General features: G+C 36.7%; 1 protein-coding gene across 2 annotated transcripts in view; it reads right to left on the bottom strand.

Annotated features, from left to right (window-relative positions):
• Positions 1-6,516: 6,516 nt before the first annotated feature.
• Positions 6,517-23,508, bottom strand: part of RESF1 (retroelement silencing factor 1) — a 28,185-nt gene continuing 11,193 nt past the window's right edge. For both annotated transcript variants that reach the window (XM_019736816.3, XM_019736808.3), the window contains 3 exons: positions 11,905-16,855; positions 10,577-10,654; positions 6,517-7,265 (listed from right to left, as the gene is read on the bottom strand). In XM_019736816.3, the coding sequence (XP_019592375.2) occupies positions 7,099-7,265; positions 10,577-10,654; positions 11,905-16,798 (5,139 nt within the window). In that variant the 5' untranslated portion in view covers positions 16,799-16,855 and the 3' untranslated portion in view covers positions 6,517-7,098. The remainder of the gene's footprint in view (positions 7,266-10,576; positions 10,655-11,904; positions 16,856-23,508) is intronic.

The following is a 23,508-nucleotide window of genomic DNA, read 5'->3' as shown; positions in this document are numbered from 1 at the left end:
TGGGTACATGGAAATTTCCACAACAGAAGCAACGCAGCCCCACTTCAATCTGAGAGGCACTAGTACAGATAAAACAAAAACTTGCACTATAGCACCATCTACTGGAAAATAAAAGAACTCTACTTATCAACCTGCTGAATTAAGAGCAAAACACTATTTAAACAAGAGTTCACTACCTCAAATGTGCAGGCAGAGAAACAATCCATCAAGTACGATGAAGAAATAAGGTAACATGGTAGCAAAGAAAGAAAACAAAGGCACCAGAGACCAAACTCAAGTCATGAAAGACTGATTTAAAAGATAGAGAATTGACAACTGCAGTTATGAAGAAACTCAACAAGACACACACACAAAAAAAACTCAAAAGCACAGTTCAATGAGCTCAGGAATAAAATTAATAAACAAAAAGAGTACTTTACAAAAGAGACTGAAACCATAAAAAGAACTAACAGAAATTCTGGAACTGAAAAACTCAAATGAGATGAAGAGTGTATTAAAGAACAGTGGAAATAGAACAGACTAGATGGAATAGAGAATTAGCAAGCTCAAAGATAGAAACCTAGAAATATTTCAGGTGGAAGGAGAGACAATTAAGAATTTTTAGACGATGAAAATACTCTACAAAAACTATCTGACCTCATTAGAAAAAGCCATATAAAGATAATGGGAATACCAAATGAAGAGAGGGAGATGGGAACAGAGAACCTATTCAAATAACTTATTGATCACAACTTCCCAAACCTGTGGAAGGAGCTAGACATTCAACTACAAGATTTTCTCTAAAAACCATTATATTAAAACTGTCAAAAGTTAATGACAAAGACAGAAATCCCAAGGAAGCCAAGGGGAAAAGTAACAGTAACCTACAAAGGAAACTACATCAGATTATAATCAGATTTTTCAGTAGAAACCCTAAAAACCAGTAGAATTATATGTATTCAAAATATCAAAAAGAGGAAAACCACCAGCCAAGAATAATATATCCAGCAAAGTTATGCTTTAGAATATGAAGGAGAAATAAAGGCTTTACCAGACAAAAAAAGCTAAAGGAACTTACCTCCATAATACCTGCACTACAAGTAATATTTAGAGGAGCTCTTTGACCTTAAAAAAAAAGACACGAAAAGGACAACTTGAAGCTGAACAGCACCCTCCACAACTAAGACTGAAAGGACAACAACTTGACTTGGAAAAAAGTCATGGAAGTACACACTGTTCCCCAATGAAGTCCTGTTCCCCTTCCCCAATAAAAAAAAAAAAAAAATCTTTAAAAGAAAAAAAGACAAAAGCATACAAAACTTTAAGATAACAGACAGAAGCAGGAAACTACACTCTAATTCAGACGAGGGTATTAAACACAACCAGAAAACAAAAGATAAAGTGGTTAATTAGGTTGGTACAAAATTGCGGTTTTTGCAATTATTTTAAAACTTTTAAACCACAATTACTTTTGCACCAACCTAACAGTAAGTCCTCATATATCAATAATCACCCTCATGTATATGGGCTGAACTTACCAATCAAATGGCAAAGTAGCAGAATGGATTAAAAACCAAGATTCAACTATTGCCTCGGAGACCTATCTTAGCACCAAAGACAAACTTAGGCTTAAAGTGAAGGGGTAGAAAATGACATTACAGGAAAATGACATCCAGGGAAAAGTGGGTGTAGCCAGACTTAACAGATTATCAGACAAAATAGATTTCAAGACAAAAAAGGTAACAAGTGACAAAGATGGGCATTTTATAATGATAAGGGAGACAACCCATCACTTATTACTATGTATGCACCCAACTGGAAGCACAAAAAAAAAAAAAAAAAAAAAAAAAAAGCAATTAATAGACGTAAAGGGAGAATGACAATTATACAATTGTAGGGAACATTAATACTGCACTTACACAACTAGATAATCCAGAAAGTCAACAAGGAAATACAACCTTAAATGACACATTAGACCAGATAGACTTAATTGGTATTTAGGGAACTTTCCATCCCCAAACGACAGAATACTTCTTCTCAAGTGCACATCAAACATTCCCAAGGACAGAACATTTGTTGTGACACAAAATAAGTCTCAGGGCCAGCCCAGTGGCTCAGGCGATTGGAGCACCGTGCTCCTAATGCCAAAGGCCGCCTGTTTGATTCCCACATGGGCAAGTGAGCTGCACCCTCTATAGCTAAAATTGTAAATAATTGCTCTCCCTGGAGCTGGGCTGCCGTGAGCAGCTGGAGGTTGGCGTGGACTGCTGAGTGTTGCCGTGGGATACCATGTGCCGCCATGAGCAGCTGGTGGTGTGAGCGGCCAGCAGCCAGTGTGAGCAGCCATAGGCTACTGTGTGCTGCCATTAGCAGCTGGCAGCCTGCGAGAGCTGCCGTGAGCTGCTGTTAGTGACCAACCAATGACTGGTGACGAACTGCTAGGGGGAGCGCAAGGCTCATACCAGCATAGGCCAGGGAGCTGTGCCCTACACAACTAGACTGAGAAAAAACCGGCTTGAACCGGAGTGTGGGGGGTGGAGGGGGAATGCGGAAAAAGGGAGGAAAAAACAAGTCCCAATAAATTTTAAAAGATTGAAATCATACCAAGCATATTTTCTGACCACAATGGTATAAAAGTGGAAATCAACTACAAGAAGCTGGAATGTACAGATTAAACATGTTACGGAACTACTGGCTCAAAGAAGAAATAAGAGATCAAAAAATATATAGTAAATGACAATGTCATTCCAAAACTTTAAAGAAAATTTTATTGGAGAATGTTGGGGAGCAGTGTGTTTTTCCAGTATCCATCAGCTTCAAGCCAAGTTGTCGTCCTTCAATCCAGTTGTGGAGGGTGTAGCTCAGCTCCAAGTCTAGTCGTTTCCAATCTAGTTGCGGGTGGCGCAGGCCACCATTCCATCATGCAGGAATTGAACCGGCAACCTTGTTGTTAACAACTCGCGCTCTAACCAACCGAGCCATCCAGATGCAGCAAAATGGTACTAAGAGGAAAGATTATAGCAATACAGGCCTACTTCAAGTAACAAGAAAAATCTCAAATAAGCAATCTAAGACTACATTTTAAAGAACTAGAAAAAGAACAACAAATAAAGCCAAAAGTCAAGAAAATAAGGAAATAAAAAATTAGAGTGGAAATAATTAAACAAAAAGACAATAGAAAAAATTAAACAAAGAGCTGGTTCTTTAAAAAGAAAAACATAAATGACAAACCTCTAGCTAGATTCACTGAGGGAAAAGAAGACTCAAAATAAGAAATGCAAGAGAAGTTACAACTGACATCACAGAAACACAAAGGATTATACAGATTATACAAGAATAGTATGAAAGGCTATATGCCACCAAATAGGACAACTTAGAAGATATGGACAAATTCTTAGAAGCACAGCCTTCCTAGTCTGAATCATGAAGAATTGGAAAACTTAACTCATACAATCACTAGTAAGGAAATTGAAACTGTAATCAAAAATCTCCCAAAAAACAAAATTCCATAACCAAATGGAACAGAATTAAGAACCCAGAAATAAACTCATACATGTACGGACAACCTATTTTCGACAAATGTCTTCACTGGTGAATTCTACCAAATATTCAAAGAAAATTCAATACTTCTTTCTCACACTCTTCCAAAGAAATTGGAGAAGGGAATGCTCCTAACTCATTTTACAAGCCAACATTACCCTGATACCAAACAGGCAAGGATATCACAGAAAAAGAAAACTACAGGCCAATTTCTCTAATAAACAGATATAAAAATCCTCAACAATCTTGAAAAAAATATTCAACAAAATACTAACACATTAAATACAACAAATACATTAAAAGGCTATAGCACAATCAAGCGGGATTCATTCTAGGAATGCAAGGATGGTTCAACAGCTGCAAATCAATTAATGTGATAAACATTAACAAAAGATAAAAATGTATGATCATGTCAATAAATGTAGAAAAAGCATTTAACAAGACACAACATCTGTTTATGATAAAAAGTCTGAATAAACCGGATATAGAAGGAAGGTACCGCAACGTAAAGGCCATATGTGAAAAACCCTCAGTTTGATGGAGCAACTGACCTAAAATGGTTCCGCCACGTGGAACTGAACTGAAATGGTGGCCAATGCGGAGAGAGAAGTCCCCAGCCTAAGCCCCAGCCCACTTCCGCATAGCCCCCTCCAAGCTACACCCAGAGCCAATCACCAGATGACACCTACCCCTTCCCCAACTCAAGGAAGTCCCCAACCCATAAAAACCTGCTCAAAACCTTGCTGGGGCTCAGTCTTTGCGAAGGATTCCGCTGAGACGCCCGGCGTAATAAAGCTGACCCTCCTAACTCTCTGAGTGCTGCTTGGGTTCTTTCCGGTCCTGGTATCTGTAACAAGCTAACATCATACTCAACGGTGAACAACTGAAAGCTTTTCCTCCAACATCAGGAACAAGAAAAGGACACCCTCTCACTGTTATTCGACACAATACTGAAAGTCTTAACAGGAATAATTAGGCAAAAAGGAGAAATAAAAGGCATCCAAATTGGAAAGAAAGACGTAAACTGCCACTATTTGCAGATGACATGAATTCATATATAGAAAACCCTAAAGACTCCACAAAGAAACTATTAGAAAACAATGAACAAATACAGACAAAATCAATATACAAAAATCTGTTGCATTTCTGTATGCTAACAATAAAATATTAGAATGAGAAATGAAAACAATCCCATTTATGAGCACACCAAAAGGAATAAAATACCTACAAAAAAACTTAGCAAAGGAGGTGAAGGACCTATACACTAAAAACTACAAGACATTCTTGAAAGAAGTTGAAAAAACAAAGAAATGGAAAGATATTCCATGTTCATGTATTGGAGGAATTAATGTTGTTAAAGTGTCCAAATATATTACCTGCAGCAATCTACAGATTCAGAGCAATCTCTGTCAATATTCCAATGGCATTCTTCACAGAAATAGAACAGAAACTTCCCAACTTTGTACGGAATCACAAAATTCCCTGAATAGCCATTGCACTCATTAGAAGAAAAAGAACAAATCTGGAAGTATCACACTCTGACTTCAAATAATACTATACTACAAAGCTAATCAAAACAGTACGGTATTGGCAGAAAAACAGACACGCAATCCAATGGAACAGACTTAAGAACCCAGAAATAAACTCATACATATACGGGCAACCTATTCTCGACAAAGGAGCCAAGAATATAGCATGCAGAAAGTCTCTTCAATAAATGGTTGGGAATCTGAACAGCCGTATGTAAAACAATGAAATTAGACTACCTTACACTGTACATAAGAGTAAAAACTAACTCAAAGTGGATTGAAGATCTGAAACAATAAAATGCATACAAGAAAACAGACACTCAGCTTATGGACACTGGTCGCGGAGGTGTTTTTGTGACTCCAAAGGCAAGGAAAACGAAAGCAAAAATAAATGAATGGGACTACATAAAAGCTTCTACACAGCAAGAGAAACCATCAAGAAAACAAAAATGCAACCTACTGAATGGGAGAAGATACTTGCAAAGGATATTTCTGGTAAGGGGCTAATATCCAAAATATGTAAAGAACTCAAAAACAACCAAAACAAAACAATCCAATTTAAAAATGGGCAAAACACCTGAATAGGCATTTTTCCAAGTAAGACATATAGATGGCCAACAAACATGAAAAGACCTTCAACACCACTAGGTATACGGGAAACGCAAATGAAAACCACAATGAGATATCACCTCATACGTTAGAATGGCTATTATCAAAAAGATAAGAAATAACAAGTATTGGAGAGGATATGGAGAAAAGGAAACTCTTGCACATTATTGGTGAGATTGTAAATATGAAAAACAGAATGGAATGAAAAACAAAAATCTAAAAATAGAACTGCCATATGCTTCAGCAATTCCTCTTCTGGATGTTTACCAAAAAAATATGAAAACACTAATTCATAAAGAAGTATGTACCCCTATATTCACTGCATTATTTACAATAGCCAAGACATGGAAACAACCTAAGTGTCCATGGACGGATTACTGGATAAAGATGTGAGACAGACACACACACAAACTACATATACACAATGTAATACTACTCAGCCATAAAAAAGATTAAATAGTGACATTTGTGACATTGCTGGATTTTGAGTATTGTTAACTGAAATAAATCAGATGGAAAAAGACAAACACTATATTTCACTCACATGAAATATGAAACAAAAAGTAACAAATGAACAAAACAAACAAAAACAAACTCAAAGATACAAAAAGAAATGTGGCCACCAGAAGGGAAGGCAAAGTGAGTCAAGGGGGTCAAATATATGGTAATGGCAGCTACATCTTGGGAGGTGAGTATGCAAGAGTACAGATGTCAAAATATATTGTACACCTGTAATTTATGTTATTAACCAATGTTACCTTGACAAATTTAAAAAGTAAAATAAAAACACCTTTCTAAAATGTATCCTGTCATGAGGGTAGGAAATCAAACACAAATCAATCCATTATGATTTCAAATATATTTTTTTAAAAAATAAATGTTTATTTCAAGTATGAAAAGTAATGTTTAAACATTATCCAAAATTCTGTTCAGTTTAACAAGTATAAAACAAGACTTTTGACAAAAAGTTTACAATTAGGTATAAAATACTTAGGAATATATTTTGACATTCACAGTAAGCACTTTTGAAAGAAAACTAAGTTTGCTAGTAAGTTTCAAAAACAAAAATACATTTGCAGTCCCAGCTAAAATAAAAAAGTCCTTAACTGAGGAATATCCTCCCTCAGAATGGATAACATTTCAAAATAACATTTAAGAATTTGTTTTAAAACATGATAAACTTGGCTCAATAATTTTGAAACTCAATACCTTATGGTTTCTTTGACAAATACCATCTACATCTGTTACCCACAAATAAGGTTCTCAGGCCATTTTAACTAATTTCATGTCACTGACATACATAACCTAAGTGGTAACCAAACTCTCTAAGACATTTTATCATAGCAATTCTGAGTATTTCCAACAAAATATTCTGAATAGAAAATGACAGAAGTTTTCTCGTGGCAATTACAGAACCATCAGAAGAACTAAAGTCTCAAAATTATTTTAAAGGACTGCTACCAAGGCTTCTGCTTCTCTTCTCCATGTACATCTTTTTATAGGTTTGAAACATTGCTTTTGAATCTTTTACTGGGTTTTGTAGTGTCTCACATCCATCTGCACTGAAGCTTCTCTTGGTGATTCTTGAATTAGTCGAAACATTATCATCTAAGGAAACAAATTTCATTTATTTACTTTATTATTACTGTTAATGTTAATAACCAATATATAATCAATTAAAATAGAGAGGGGGATTGGAAGCAGACGCTACCCCAGCTGAGCCTCTGGTAAGATCTGAGGGCTGTACAATTTTATGAAGCCCTAAGCAGAGGACTTAGGAGGGCACAGCTCACAGTGGCCCATGTGGGGATCGAACCGGCAACCTTGGTGTTATGAGCACCGAACTCTAACCAACTGAGCTAAGGAGCCACCTGAAAATGGATTTATTCTTACTGACGCTGTTTACAAATGGAAGTATATATACATTGTATATTATAGACATGGCCTCAAAATGGTCTGGACAACACTAGAAACCATTCTGACCTTCTAATTCTGCCTGCCACAAAACCAACTTAATTTCATCTACCTTTTAAAAAATGTATTTCAATGATTTTCAAAAACTTTCTCTACTTGAACTTTTCAAAATTCTTAGTAATAGTAATATAAGTCAATATATCATTCACTAGCACCAAGTGAATGGCAAAAATCATTCAGTTTTGCAAAAAAAAAAAGAGAGAGAGAGAGAGAAAGGGAAAACACACATAACCCTAACCCTAACCCTGGGATAAAAAAATCAGGGCAGAGTTAAGTTTAACAAACTATCTCTCTTTTCTGATCAAAATTATAAACTACACACACAGGACTCATACCTCTTCTTTGGGAACTGTTTTCTACTTTTATTCCTGTCTTTACTGCCCACGCCTGTTCTGCTCTACCTTTTTCCTTGCTCAATAAAAACGTCATTTATCATTTGCACACTATAATAAATGTGACCTTCCTAACAATTTAAAACTAGCAATGTGAAGAGCACAAACATCAGCCAGTTGCAAACAGTGAATGGATAGTTTTAAAACTCTGGCCTTGCTATGCGTTATTCTAAGACATGCCCGTACTTGTTTCATTAGACTGGTTCTGTGCGCATTAGCCTCACTATTCCTTCTTTTAATGGGCCCGTATTTTCATACTTCTGTGCATTTCTAGACTTTCAAATTCTTCTACACGTTCATTATCTTTCTTTCATAACATCAGTAATGCTAATACCTGAGATAGGTCTCTATGTTGCTTTCCATTGGATTCCGTTACTTCCTCTTCTATTATACCTTATCCTGACTGATAGTTTTATAACTTACTCCATCCACACTCCAAACTTTGCTACCAAATTTAGATGCATACTTAATTAAAATGTTTCTGTATAGCTGTTTGGAAGTTCATGACATTTGTTTTCATCCCGCTTCACACAGTTTCACACTCTCCAGTTTCTTCATCTTGGTGTATGTTTTATCTTTCACGCTTGCTCTGAGTCGCATGAGACTTTGACAGAGCTGAGACTTGTACCTTGGTTTGCTCATGCTGCTGATCTCTGTGCTTATACCCTGGTGTGTGGTCTTTTTTTCATGCTTCTAAGTATCAATGTCCCACCTTCACTGTTTATCGCTCATCCTGTTTGTGATTGGTTTTATGCCTCTGTCATTTAGCTCATGCTCATCTCTGAGCCACTGTGGTCAACCTGCGCATGCATCTGTCCTCTGAATGTTTTCATATCAGATTCCAATTATGCCTCTCACCTTCTCCGTGGGGTAATATTTATGTCTCTCTACCACCTCTATGGGGCTACATTCATATCTTTCTTGCTCCAATCTACATGCCCATTTCCATCTTTCTCATTTCTGACTGTATTCCAACTTTAAGTGTTTTTTATACTCTCAGATCCCATTTTCTGGTTGTTTTTCTGTTCTGATTAACAGTGCATTTCTCCTCCTTTGAGTCAACTTAAGTTTTTTCCTATATGCATTTTCAATGTGTATGACTCCATTTCCACTTGCATTTGTGCTTTCAGCTCGTCTCTCAACCTGTCATATTGCGCTTTTAAAAAATATGTTTCTCTTTATTGTTACTCATGGTGAAATTGTTTCTTTCCATTTTCAAGCGACTCTCAACCCTTGTCTTTACATATTCATAACCAAAACTAAGAAAAAACTCTTGAACCCTAGCTTCTAGTTCTCAATGCAAAATCCTAAAAACAAACTACATTCGTTCCACTAAATTAAATTGGACACTAAAAGCTCTGGTTTTTCTGGTTGGTCTTCAAGCCAAATCACTCCTTAGCAAAAACAAACAAACAAAACCCTAGGAATATCAGTCTCTCATCAAAATAACTCTTTTCCACACTTAATATTAAAAAACAAACAAACAAAAAACCGGTTCAAATCCCTGATATTCAGTTGCTAGTTATGTAACTTTAGTCAAATGATCTAACCTGTGTCATTGATAAAATGGGAACATCCTTGCCTACTCGGTTTTGAGGATTAAATTAATTACTTTGCAAATCATCTAATCCAGGGCTTGGCAAATAGGTTATTGCACGCAGGCCAAAGCCAGCTTATAGCCAGTTTTAGTAAATAAAGTTTAATTGCAACAGAGCCCACAGTCATTCATTTATTATTATATGGCCATTTTCTCACTCCAATATCAGAGCTGAGTATTTAGGAGAGACCCTATGATCTGCAAAACCTAGTATCTACTGTCTAGCCCTACAGAGAAAAAGTATGCCTCCCCTTATCTAACTCTGTGGTGAGAATTATTTTCTTGTTAAAAGGAAAGATATCACTGCTTCCCTCGCCGTAGCATGAGAGAAAATAGGAGAGAATGTCTTTCTACCACTCATACACAAACACTGAATCATTTAAAAATGAATATGGGGGCCGGCTCAGTGGCTCAGGCAGTTGAAGCTCCATGGTCCTAACGCCGAAGGCTGCTGGTTCAATTCCCACAAGGGCCAGTGAGCTGCGCTCTCTACAGCTAAGATTGTGAACAGCAGCTCTCCCTGGAGCTGGGCTGCCATGAGCAGCCAGAGATTGGTGTAAGCTGCTGTGTGCTGCCGTGGGCTACTGTGTGTCGCTGTGAGTGGCGGGCAGCAGGGGTGAGTGGCTGGTAGCCATCGTGAGCAGCCGGGAGCTGCTGTGAGCGGCCGACCAATGACTGGCGTCCAACTGCCTCATGGGGGGGGGGGGGGGGGGAGAGCGCAAAGCTCATAATACCAGCATGGGCCAGGGAGCTTAGTCCTACAACTAGACTGAGAAACAATGGCCTGAACTGGAGTGGTGGGGGGAAGTGGAAGAAAGGGGGAGGAAAAAATAAAATAAATAGAAATGAATATGAATAAAAATTAAAACTTCACAATAGTTTCCTAAGTATAATCCAGTTTATACATGACAGAGTAACAGAAGTAAAATAAAAAATTAAATAGATGATAATTTTACCTATTTCTTGGTTGGCTTCTGGAATCCTTTTCTCCTCAGATGTACCTTTTAACCAGTCTTCTTTTGTACTTTTTATTCCTGAAACCATTTAAATATTCATTTTGAGATCTCTAGACATTGATACTCACTTTTAGTACTGTAATGAAGGAAAATCAGATAACCCTAAAATAATTTTAGAAGGAATATTTACATAGCATAATTCTAAAAATGGTCTGGAAAAACGCCTTCTCTCATTTGAGGTGCCTAAATACCTCCCATTAGAAAAATGAGTTGCTTTAAAAGTTCATCTTCACTATGTAGTTATGTCTCACCCACTTGGAGTGAACATCTCAAGGTATTTAAGGGCACATGATAGACTATGACATTCACATTGCCCCGACCCACTTTCAGTGCTCCCATTACATCCATGCCTAAGCATCTAGTTATAAGCACCAAGTGACATCACCAATAGTTTACAAAATGAATTTTATATTCCACTTAACCACAGATCCCTATCGCCTTCCAAGAAAATGTACCTTATTTATGGTGTAACTTTATGCACCCAAACAAAGACTCTCCGAAAAGTACAGGAGAAACTAAGATTTCCATTCAAATCCTTTAGTTTTCCAATATGGGTTTCTCAGCACAATGATTTATATATAATATCCACAACACCTAAATGTTTCCTTACTACCACAAATAACTAGTCATCTATTTTGTCGTTCCCTCCTATACTACATTGAGAACTCTTATCCTTCAGCTAATCAATAGTCAAGCTTGCCATTCTGGGTTTAGTGACCTAACAATACTACTTTCATGGTCCTCCCTTTCATGCGTAGACAGGACACGACTACCACTTTAGTGATGAGTCACCAACTGCTTCAAAGATGGTTAATAAAGTAAACCATTTAACATAGTATAAAAATATATGACTAATAATCATTACATATCTCCTAACATTTAGACCAAAATTTCAAATTCACAGGGCTTTGAAATGGCAAAGGGCTTTGAAAAGGGGAATCAACAAAAAGTAATACTCTTGAAATAATGTATACATGACACAATAAATATTTTTCACATTATAGGCATCTTGGTACAGAAGGGAATCTTTGTTTGGCAGACCTTACAATTTTATGCCTCGTCAGTTGTACAAATTTAGTACAATTTACAATACGGGGCATAATCTTAAATACTGCCCAATGAACCACTGATTTTCTGAGAAAAACAATGGCAAAATGCATTCAAGTCTTTCCTAGCTACCCAGATGGCATGAGGTGCTGCTAACCCACTTAACCTACAATGCTTTACAATGTTGCAGACACCATAAAAAAAAAAAACCCATACTGGACCTTGCAAGGGGGCTTGCTCCTTTCGAGGACAAGGCTGCAGATCCTTCTGGTCTTGAGCGGAGTTTGTACTTTTATTAATCAGTCCATCTGGACATAATTTAAACTGAAGCATGCTTCGTTTCTCTGTGGAATCTTTCATAGGTAAAACGCTCTTAGTTTCAACTTCCAGTCTCTTCTCTTTATTGAACTTCATGGGTAAGTTCTCAAAACATGTAAGACGAATGCTCGCCTCTTCAGTGCATTTAAATGCAACTCTGTTCAGATATTGTTTTCTTTGCGCCTTTGCTTGGGGAGATATCTGGGTGAATTCAGTTTCATTATTTATATTGTTTACATTTTCCGCTAAATTGATGTTATCAAGCGATATTTTACCAGGTTGTTTTCCACCAATTGTTCCTTTAACATTCCTCGAAATGTGTGTTTTAGACTCCTCAGAATGGTGGATTTTAAGTTTTATACCATGGCTTATACAAATATTTGCTTCTTTAGAAGTCTGTACACTGCTACTGTGTCTCTCGTTTGATTTCCCACAACTCCCTACTTGCAGAGAAAGTTTACTGGACCTCATGTATTGAGAATCACGTGGTATGTTTTTCTTTGACGCTTTGCCACTCATTGCTTCTTTATGCTTCTTCCTTTGTAAATACTCCTTCTGTGATAGAACTCTATTAATTTTAGATGAACTACCCTTAGAGCCTGAGGACTTGTTTGATACTATCTTTTCTTTAACTCTGGCTCTTTCACTTGGTGTTGACAAAAAATTACATATTTTAAATGTACCACCTCCATTTTTATTCTGCTCTTGTTTATCATATTTCATCCTCTTTATCTCTGAATGAACTATACTCGCTTTGTCTGACTTCCTTTTTTCTGAAACTTTTTGTTCAGCTTCACCTACTTTCAATTTTCTCTTTTCTGGCATTGATTGTACCAAGGAACCCTTCTTCATATGCAGATCTTTACTTTTGTTTGTCAAAAAACCCGTCTTCGCTTTTAGTGGATATGAGTTTTGTGCTATGGGCTTCCTCTGCAGACTCTCTGGAGAAAACTTTGTTTTATTGCTAGAGTGGAAAATTACCTCATGAAATTTCAGTTTTCTTTTTCTTTTGCGACTCTGCGAGGAATCTAGGTTTTTATCACCTTTAGATAAAGGTTGACCAGATAATTCTTGTTGCATCCTTAGTGGGCTGTTATGTTTTCTTTTGTATGTATCTTTTGCAGTCTTGCTTTGTTCTATTTCAGGAAAATCGTTTCTCCCATCTGGAAAAGTCAGAGCAATCTTCGGATTGTTATTTGGAGGACTAAATCCAGTCAGAACATCTCTATCAGAGGTACACTCTCCTTGCTTACAACTGTTGGTCTCCAAAGGAGAACACTGATCTTTCCCTTTTTCTTCGTTTGAAGCAGAGTTCTTGATGGAATTACACTGGCATTGGGGTACTCCTTCATAAACCATAGAAAGCCACCCCAAGGCACAGCAACCGACATCATCTTTCTCCAAATCCACTACAGAATTACAACCTTCTCCATCTGTACGCACTTGTAGGTCACACTGGCTTCCTTCTTTTGTGATAGGCTTTGCTTTCTGAGGTTCTGTCAATTGGTCTACCTCACAGGATTTATTGTCCTGTTCAGGAAATAATTCTTTCATTTGCTCCGAGTTTAATATTGTAATTTGTATTTGGTCTGGTGAGTCTTTGGAATCACAGTTGGTTTTATCACAAGTCTGATCTTTTGAGATTTGATCTGTTAATTGTTGTGCTACAGAACCTTCATGTGTGTTCACAGGTTCAATACCATAGGGAAACTCTTTTAAAAGTTCCGACAGCTGATCGTGTAAGTATAAGATGGATGTCTTACCGAGAATCTCATTTCTTGCAGGATCCTCGGCAGTGTAACTGCAGTACACATCAATGTCCTGAGAGTTACTATCTTGGTGAATAGCAGCTGATGAACACATGCCTCTCACAGTGTTTTCTTTCTTAGTGATATGCTCCAAATCGTTTTCCTCCAGAATTTCACTGTTTGATTCTGGAGGTTGCAGTGACTTTGACTGATCAGGTATTTTAAGTGAAATGTCTGTGCACTGAACAAAATTATCTTTTTGAAAACCAAAGTCTTTCTTTACAGTGACACTGTCTAATTGTTCTTGTTGTTTACTACTAATCACTTGGTGATTGAGTAGAGATTTCTGTGGCTCAACCTTTTTCACAGGGGGTGAGTTGAATATCTTTGCTATTTGGGAATTATAAGATAGATCACCTTCCACAAGAGAACAAATACTGTCAATCTGTAACATATCACTACTCATTTGCTGATCACTCACAGGATAGTGAATATCTGGTTCTGATTTGATGTGCTCTCCTTGATTGGTATTAGGTACGTCTTCTGAATTACCATTAGTGGACTCATTTTGCTCGTCCTTCTGTATAAGTGGAAAAATCTTGGTACTTGTCATACTTGCTACTGCTTCATTAACTTTCAAAGTAGTAATTCTTGTATTTTCTGCCAATTGATTCTGTAAGCTACAAACACTGCCTTCTTTAATAACTGGATACATTGTTTCAGACAAAGCTTCAGATGTTATCCCTTTGACTGGCAACGTTTTCACATCTGAAAGAATTAAGGGTGATACCACAGCAACCTGAAGTTCTGCTCCCTTTGTAACAGTGGCACCTGGTGACTCATAATTCTGCACTGCCATTGACAAAGTTGTTTGTGAGCTGTTTACTATCTTATTCTGAGAATTTCCTACAAATGAAAATGGACTCTTATCAGAGATATCCACAGGCTTTGAAACATCAACTGCTGTTCTGTTGGTTCTTGACTCATTACACTGTTTGTTTTCTGTAGGTTCTAAAGGTTGCTTCTTCCACAGAGAAAGACATGTTGCTAGCAATTCCAAGGAACAGTGACTGCCACTTTTTGGAGATATTCCATGTGTTAAGGACTCACGCTCAAGACAAAAAGAACTGTCCGAAATCTTGGCATTTATATTACAAGTACTTGGAGTTTCCAAGTACAGTTGGTTACCAGTGATTTGGGAGTTGGGATTCATTTCAAAACAAAGTAGCTTAGAATCCTGAATAGTTTCGTGAACACCTTTTAATAATTTCTCCTCAATTTTATCTCCATGTGCAAGGAGACTAAGAAGTAGCCTGTTTTTATTTAGATATTTTGAAGCACATTCCTCAAAGGCTTTAGAGTGAGGAACTGAAATTGTTTCAGACTTTGATGGCACATTTTCTTCAATGTTGACAAAATTTCCTGATGAAAACTGGGTGTTATTTAATATTGCATGGGTTCTCCCATCAGTTGCTGTCTGCAAAGAAGTTGTAACTTTCAAATCATGTAATTTGTCTGGCATTGGCAACTTTTCCGAACACACAGGATTTAATAAAATGGAATTGACCTGGTTAAAATTTCTGCAATTGGTATCCTGAATGTTGGAATTTAATGTACTGTGTGTTGTATTTGTTTCTTCTGCAGTTTCCATTACTGTTGGTGGTTTATCCTCTGCAGGCTTCGAAGTAACTACGGTTACTTGTGGTCCAGACTGGATTTTGGCAGTTTGTTTCAGAGACAGTCCAGAATTTTGAGCTGATTCACTATAAGAGGTTTTAGTTGTTTTAATACAACCTGCTGCTGTCAAAAGATCTTTATTAATTTTAACTTTCCTTGCCAGTTCAGAAAATTTCTTCTTCATTTCTACTAATGTTTTAATATCCCTCGCTAACTTTTCTTTTGTGGCACTTGTGTCCAGTGCTTGATTTGAAGTTAGATTGCAAGAATCCACTCTTTCCTCTTGGTTAGTTTGAGCAAGTATCTGAACACCATCCATAGAAGATCTAATGGGTTCATTAAAAGGCTGACTGACATTAGTATTTACTTTCAAGTTACTGAAATTTCCAACTGTGCTGACATTTTCATTAAGGTTTTGCCACTGCTGTTGAAAGCCTCTGCAAAAGTCCTTCCTCATTTCAGGTACGTGTGTTTCTTGATTCTGAGGAACTTCATGCTGAGTATTTTGCAAAGGCTGGCTTGCATATCTACAGTCATAAGGAGGAGGAAGTCTTTTGTCAGTTTGAGTAACTGCATATTGAAAGGACTGTACAGTTGCAGTCTGCTTTGGCTGTAAAGTCAGTGCAGAATTTGGAGGATGACTATTTTTAACTTGTAATGATATCGGTGGCACAGGATTTTGTTTCTGAAGAGTAGGATCTTGCAAAAGGTTTTGTGAATAAATGTATTGCTTTGGTAGTCTGTAATCTTGATGAGTCATTCCGTTGGATGCATACTGTTGTGCCCAGTCACCCTGTCGCTCTGATAAAGATGAATTTAGTCCCCGGTTTCCTTGATAAGTTACAGGAACTCTTGCAGGATTAGAAGGGATCATATGTACTTGCACAGAATAGGTATCTGGTGTTACAAATTGATTCTGTGGTACGTGTACCTTGGGTGTATTAGTTCCAAAACCAGTTTGTTGAGGTATAGTTGCCCCTGTATGAGAAGGCATAGAATTCCTCACTGGTGACTTCAACCATACGTTTTGTGCAACTCCTGGAGACATTTGCAAATTGTGATTCAGTTGTTTGCGTCCTTTAACATTTGAATATGTTACTCTGTCTACTGAAGTTTGTGAGGCCACAAATGTCCCACTATGCATATCAGATACAGAGATTTGTTGAGGAGTTTTATAATTTCTGAAGTTGAGGAGTGGCTGTGAGACTGGATTTGAATTACTGAGAAACATGCATGCTTCTTGGTTAGTTCCAGGATAGTTTAAAGAACTTTGAGATGGTGTGTTTATTAAAGTCGGCTCCAAAAAAGATGACGGGTTTTTAGGATATATTGGGGGTAAGGCGACACTCTCTGGTTTTGCATTCCAATTCATGGTTGATTTGATGTAGTAGCAGTGTGTTAAAAGTCAGTTCTTTTGAATGTCAGGAATCTGTAGGAAATAAAGATCTTTTATTACAAAGTCGTTTTGCCCAGATAGAACTTCGAAAAAAATTAGTTTACCTTAACACTAATGCTGACTATATCTGTAATTCCTAAAACCTCACTAGACAAATCCTCATCTTTGATTTGGTAAAGAGGAATAGCAAAGGAGGATGCAGCAATAAATATGGCAAATGTAAATAAAATTTCCAGGGTGTTTAACAGAAATCCATTCTACATAACACAGTTAGCATTTTGTTTGTTACGTTTAAGTGGTGAGTACTTTCTATTTTTATTATTGTAACTAGCTCTTTAAAAGTAACCCATGCTCCCTATTAAAAAAAAAAAAAAATGTTCAAACGTATTAGTGTCCATTCCCAGTGTCTATATACTCCCTAAGGGTATCTACTGTTACCGTCTCTTTCAGAAGATTTCTATACATAAAAAATGCTAATACATAAATAAAACCTCATCGTTTAAACAAATGGAATCCTATAAAACATTGTCTACAGTTTGCCGGTCTTTCATTTTTATACCTAGTATATCTTATCATTTTACTAGACATATAGCTACCTCATTGTCTGCATAGCATTCCACTTTTTGGGAATATCACCCTTTAACCAGTCCTCTATTATCTGAAAATGAGCACACCTTGTAAATGTATTGCATTTTGCTTTGTTGAGCCTCACAAATGTTACATTTTTTTATAAATCAAAGGCAAGAAGCTCCACAAGTAAAAAGATTACAACTCATTTTATGGTGATACTTTATTGCAGTGGTCTGTAACTGAACCGACAATATCACAGAGGTATGCCTGTATTTGGTTTTCTAAAGTATTTGCATTTATAAACTAAACTAAGTATTTGTGTATTTATGCTTTTATATTTCTGCTAACTGTTTCTGGAAATTCCTAGAAAACAATGTGTTAAAGGACATTAAAATTATTTTCATAAGCAGTGAAAAACTGACTTCCAAAAAGGATGAAATAAATTACACTCACCAACAGTATATTGACAAGTCTAACAATGGACAAATTCATAACCATAGTAAATGACAGGAGACAGAATAAACAAATGTGATTTAAACATATTAATAATACACCCAACAACTTCAGAATATACATTCTTTCCAAGTACATCGATTTTTGCCAATATTGACCACATGGCTGGACCATAAACAAATCTCAAATTTCAAGGGATTAAAATAATTCAGATAATTCACAGTGGAATTAATCTAGAAATTACAGGGAAAAGGTAAGTACAAAATTGTAAAATAACTGGGAAATAGGGAATGCACTTTAAAGAAAAAGATCTCTGGTGTCTCTTCTCTACTTATGACACGAGTCCTACTGAATTAGCGACGTACCCTTATGACTTCATTTAACATTAATTACCTCTCTAAAGGTCCTATCCCCAAATATAGTCAGTCACATTGTTGGTAAAAGCTTCAACATATAAACTGCGGCATGGGGTGGCGGTGGTCACACAATCCAGCCCGTAAAAGGTTCCCAACCCCATGTTCACATATAACTTGAAAATAATTTATGGCATTAAATAGACTTATTAAAAAAAGACTGGGAAACAATCTCCACATTCATCACAAATGAGAATAAGTTAAGCCACAGAAATGAAAGAAATAGACAGTGGAAAAAACACACACAAAATAATGCACAACAATATAGAGATTCCACAAGCCACAAATTGGCTCCTTAAAAACAATAAAAGTCATTAAGACTCTGACAACATTAATCATGAAAATATATATATTAGGAAAGGAAGCTATCACTAGACCCTATAGATATTAAAATAATAAGTATTGAGTAACTTTATCCCAGTACATTTAAAATTTAGGTGGAATGAAGAAGTTCCTAGAAAATCACACCTAACCAAGACTGACATAAGAATACTACATCTCTTTTGGAGAAATTACATCTATAATTAAGTACTTTTTCATAAAGACAACACCAGGCCCATATGACTTTATGGAGTAGTCTACGAATCATTTATGGAAGAAATAATCCAAAACAACTTCTTTTGAAGGATAAAAAAGGGGATACTTCACAGCTCATTTACTGAGTCTAGCATAACAAAAGCTGAAAAGAAGGAAAATTAAGAAGCCAATCTTAATCAGAAAGAGATGCAAAAAATCCTACACAAAATGTTAGCAAACCAAGTAGGGTGATATATGAAAGTATAATACGTCATGATCAAATTAGGTTCATTATAGGTTTGCCATTTGAAAATTAACCAAAGTAATTACATACAATAATTTTTTTAAAAGTCATGTGATCATCTCAATAGATGGAAGAACTTTGATAAAATTCTATATCCATTCATTAAAAGAACTGCATCAAACCTAGATATTTTCTTAATTTTGATAAATGGTAATTTCAAAAATTTAGACTGACAATAAGATTAAAATGCCACTATTACCCATCATTGTATCAGAGAGACTAGAAAATAATAACTGGGAAGGAAAACATAAAACTGACTTCTCATAGAGGTTATTTATGTAGAAAACGCAAAACAATCTATAGATCTTTTAGCCTATAAAGTTGTAATTTATTAAAATCCCTGGGGCAGCCGGTTGGCTCAGTGGTTAGAGTGCAGTGCTCATAACACCAAGGTCACCAGTTTGATTCCCTCATGAGCCAGTGAGCTGTGCCCTCCATAACTAGACTGAAAACCACGCCTTGACTTGGAGCTGATGGGTCCTGGAAAAACACACAGTTCCCCAATATTCCCCAATAAAAAAAAAAAAAAAAAAAAAAAATCCCTGAAAACAAGGTCAGTATACAAGAAAACACCAGCAGCAATTAGGAAAAAATACGATTTTCACTACTATAAAAAAATCAAATACTTAGAAAATGAAAAATGTGCAAGACCTCTGATTAAAATGAACAAAGTGTAAGGATATGCCATCTTCAAATATTTAAAGACAATTAGGAGTATTGATTATCTCAAAATTTATCTATAAATGCAATGTAATCCAAGTAAAAATCTTGAGAGTTGTTTTTTTTTTTGGCAGAAATTTATAAGCTGATTCTAAAATTTACATGGAAATGCAAAATAAGCAAGAATAAGACACAAACTTTTGCATGTGTGAACATGTGAATTAGGACAGGCTAGATGGCAGAATAAGTTGTAGTATATTCACTAACACAAGAAAAACAAGATTGAAGTCATGTACTTTTTAAAATTAAAAACAAGTCCTAAGGAGAAAGATCTATCTATTCCTCAGAGACCTTCTCCCAGGAAAGCTCCTTAATAAGACAACTGATTGATCAGGTAGAAGTATAATACAAAGTGAAAAATCAGCACTTCTAAAGAGTTAATGCCTAAAAAATACCCCTTTATGTGAACTTGAGGCTGGGAGGCTGTTATGGATTGAACTGTGCCTGTCCCAAAATCTTATGACTGAGCCCTAACCCCCAATGTGACTGCATTTGGAGATGGGGACTTTTGGGGTGGCAATTAAGGTTACATGAAGTCATAAAGGTGGGTCCCAAACCCAACAGGACTGGTGTCCTTATAAGAGAAACACGGGATGTTATGCACACGTAACAAAAATGATGTGAGGTCACATAGTGAAGGTGGCTGTCTGCAAGCCAAGGAGAGAGACCTCAGGAGAAACATGTATCCTTGTAAATGTAATCTGCATTTACAGTGACAGAGCTGATCTTCCTCCTATCAAATCTCTAAATTAAAAATTCTTATTTCCCTTCCCTTTATTACTAGTACCAACCTCTCTGTTGAATTAGGTCATTCACACACATGGGTATGCACATATACAGATTCTAGGGTTGCAGGTATTGAAAAAAAAAAAAAGCAAATAATCTCACTGGCCCCACATTCTTCACCTCTTCACCCCACACCAGTGATAGTCTTTTAAGTTGGTTAAAAATCACAAAGTATAATAAATCAAATTTTAAATGCTTAACACCTTTAAATGTAGAAATAAAAATTATTTTTAAAATTATTTGTGCTTCCATAAAGTAAAAAATATACAGTGAAAAAATCATTAAAAAAATTAAAATGCTACATTAGAAAATATTCACTTACTGCAAAAGAGTAAGGGAGAAACATACACATGAGAAAGAGAAAACAAAAAGTAAAAACAGCAGATGTAAATCCAACTATGTCAATAATAACATTAAATCTGAAAGGATTAAACAGTCCAAAAGACAGTGGACATCAGACTAGATTTTAAAAAGCTATCTAACTATATGCTGTCTCCAACAGACACACTCTGGTTCCAACGATACAAACAGATTGAAAGTAAAGACAGAAAAAGATATGCAAAACGCAGCCAAAAGAGAGAGTGACCAAAAAAAAAAAAAAAAAAGAAAAGGTAGAGTGACTACACTAATTATCAGACAAAAAAGAATTAAACAAAAAAAATGTTACTAAAGCTAAAGAAGGACCCATACACGGGTCAATCTACCAAGAGAACACAATAATTATAAACATATATGCACCTAAAAGAACATCAAAATACAAGAAACAAAAACATAAGGGAGAAACAGACATTTCATCAAGACTTCAATTCCCCACTTTCAATAATGAATAGAACTGACAGAAAAATCAACAAATAGAAGCTTTGAACAAATTATACACTCTCACATTCATTTCCAGTGGGGTTAAAGAAGACGAATTGGAGTACCTTAACTTGTAGGTCAGTGAATTGTCCATTGGTTGCCTTGTAGGTTTATGGCTCTATCCTCTCCGGCAGTTACTGTGAGCTGGATCTAATAGTCCCAGTACTTTTGTGAAATAGTGAAAGGGTCAGCAAGCACCCCAGTAATGCGAGCAGATACCACCAAACCATCAAAGGAATGGATTTTTTTTTTTTTTAAATATTTTATTGGGGAAGGGGAACAGGACTTTATTGGGGAACACTGTACTTCCAGGCCTTTTTTTTCCAAGTCAAATTGTTGTCCTTTCAATCTCAGTTGTGGAGGGCGCTGTTCAGCTTCAAGTTGTTCTTTCAGTCTTAGTTGTGGAGGGCGCAGCTCAGCTCCAGGTCGTTGCCATTGCTAGTTCCAGGGGGCACAGCCCACCATCCCCTGCGGGAGTCGAACCGGCAACCTTGTGGTTGAGAGGATGCGCTCCAAACAACTGAGCCATCTGGGGGCTCAGTGGCAGCTCAGCTCAAGGTGCCGTGTTCAGTTTTAGTTGCAGGGGGCGCTGCCCACCATCGCTTGTGGGAGTCGAGGAATTGAACTGGCAACCTTGTGGTTGAGAGCCCACTGGCCCATGTGGGAATCGAACGAGCAGCCTTCGGAGTTAGGAGCATGGAACTCTAACCGCCTGAGCCACTGGGCCGGCCCCAGGACTGGATTCTTATATTCTGTTGTGGGGAATTCTCCTAGGAACATCCTTGCTATAACTGGCTATAGGTAAATTAGCAAACGCTAAATAGTGATCCTAGATATACTGTGTTTCCCCAAAAATAAGACCTAGCTGGACCATCAGCTCTAATGCATCTTCTGGAGCAAAAATTAATATAAGACCCGGTCTTATTTTTACATTAATTTTGCTCCAAAAGACGCATTAGAGCTGATGGTCCGGCTAGGTCTTATTTTCGGGGAAACACGGTCGTTCACACAAAGTTTGGCTCTACTCTGACATCATCTATCTGTCTGTAGGTTTTACAGTTCACTGAAGAGACAATACTAATATGTGCATGGTAATAACGTGGTAGTCTTCACTGGCAGGCAAGCAGCTCTCCTTGTGTGTTGACATTGATAAAGTGCTGTGGCCCAAACTGGGGGAATTCAGAGACATAATTCATATATACTCCTTTCCAAAGAGAGAATCCATGTAGGTTTCCTGTGAGTCATCATGAAAAGTCTTTTTAAATTTTGAATTTAGGAAAACATCTTGCATCCTGGAGACAGACAGGGTTTATTTTTAGGTCTGACTGTTTCAGGCTTTTAATATTGTATGATATTATTACTCTTACTCCTATGAGAAAACTGGGAATAAAGCAAGTCACTAAAAATCCAAAGTATGGGAAGTTGTGAGTAACAAGTTGTGAAATGCAAAAATCAAATTAATTTGTGAAGCAGAGGGGAAACAAAGGAAGTGAATGGCTGCAGGAGGCTATAAATCTACTATAAATCTAAGAGTGCATGCGGATTTCACATAAAAATTTCATAAAGACCTCACTATGGTTAAGAAAATACTTGTGTCACTTTTTTCATTTGAAAGTATTCTAGGGCGGCCGGTTGGCTCAGTTCGTTAGAGCACAGTACTCATAAGACCAACGCTGCCGATTCTAATTCCCACATGGGCCAGTGAGTTGTGCCATCCACAACTAGATTGAAAACAACTTGACTTGGAGCTGATGGGTCCTGGAAAAACACACTATTCCCAAATAAAAAAATAAAAATAAAAATAAATAAGTAAAAGTATTCTATAGCCATATAATGCAAAGAATGTACTTTAACTGAAAACTTGTCAACCCAGCAGCTTCCTTTATTTATAAGTCAGCCTTACTACAAAAATTACAAAACCAAAAATCACCTAAAATCATACCTTTGAGGAATAATCAACACTAGTATCTTAAATACACATGCATGAGTATATATATCCATGAACAGAAAGAACTCTATGAAAATGGACCTATTATATTATGGCTGGCAATGGCCAGGCCTTCTAT

Source organism: Rhinolophus sinicus, chromosome 1 (genome assembly GCF_057876585.1).
Source record: "Rhinolophus sinicus isolate RSI-liver-muscle chromosome 1, RSI-T2T, whole genome shotgun sequence".
In the NCBI taxonomy this organism is placed as follows: Eukaryota; Metazoa; Chordata; class Mammalia; order Chiroptera; family Rhinolophidae; genus Rhinolophus; species Rhinolophus sinicus.
The sequence above is the reverse complement of the archived record's forward strand: the minus strand, read 5'-3'. Positions and strand labels throughout refer to the sequence as shown.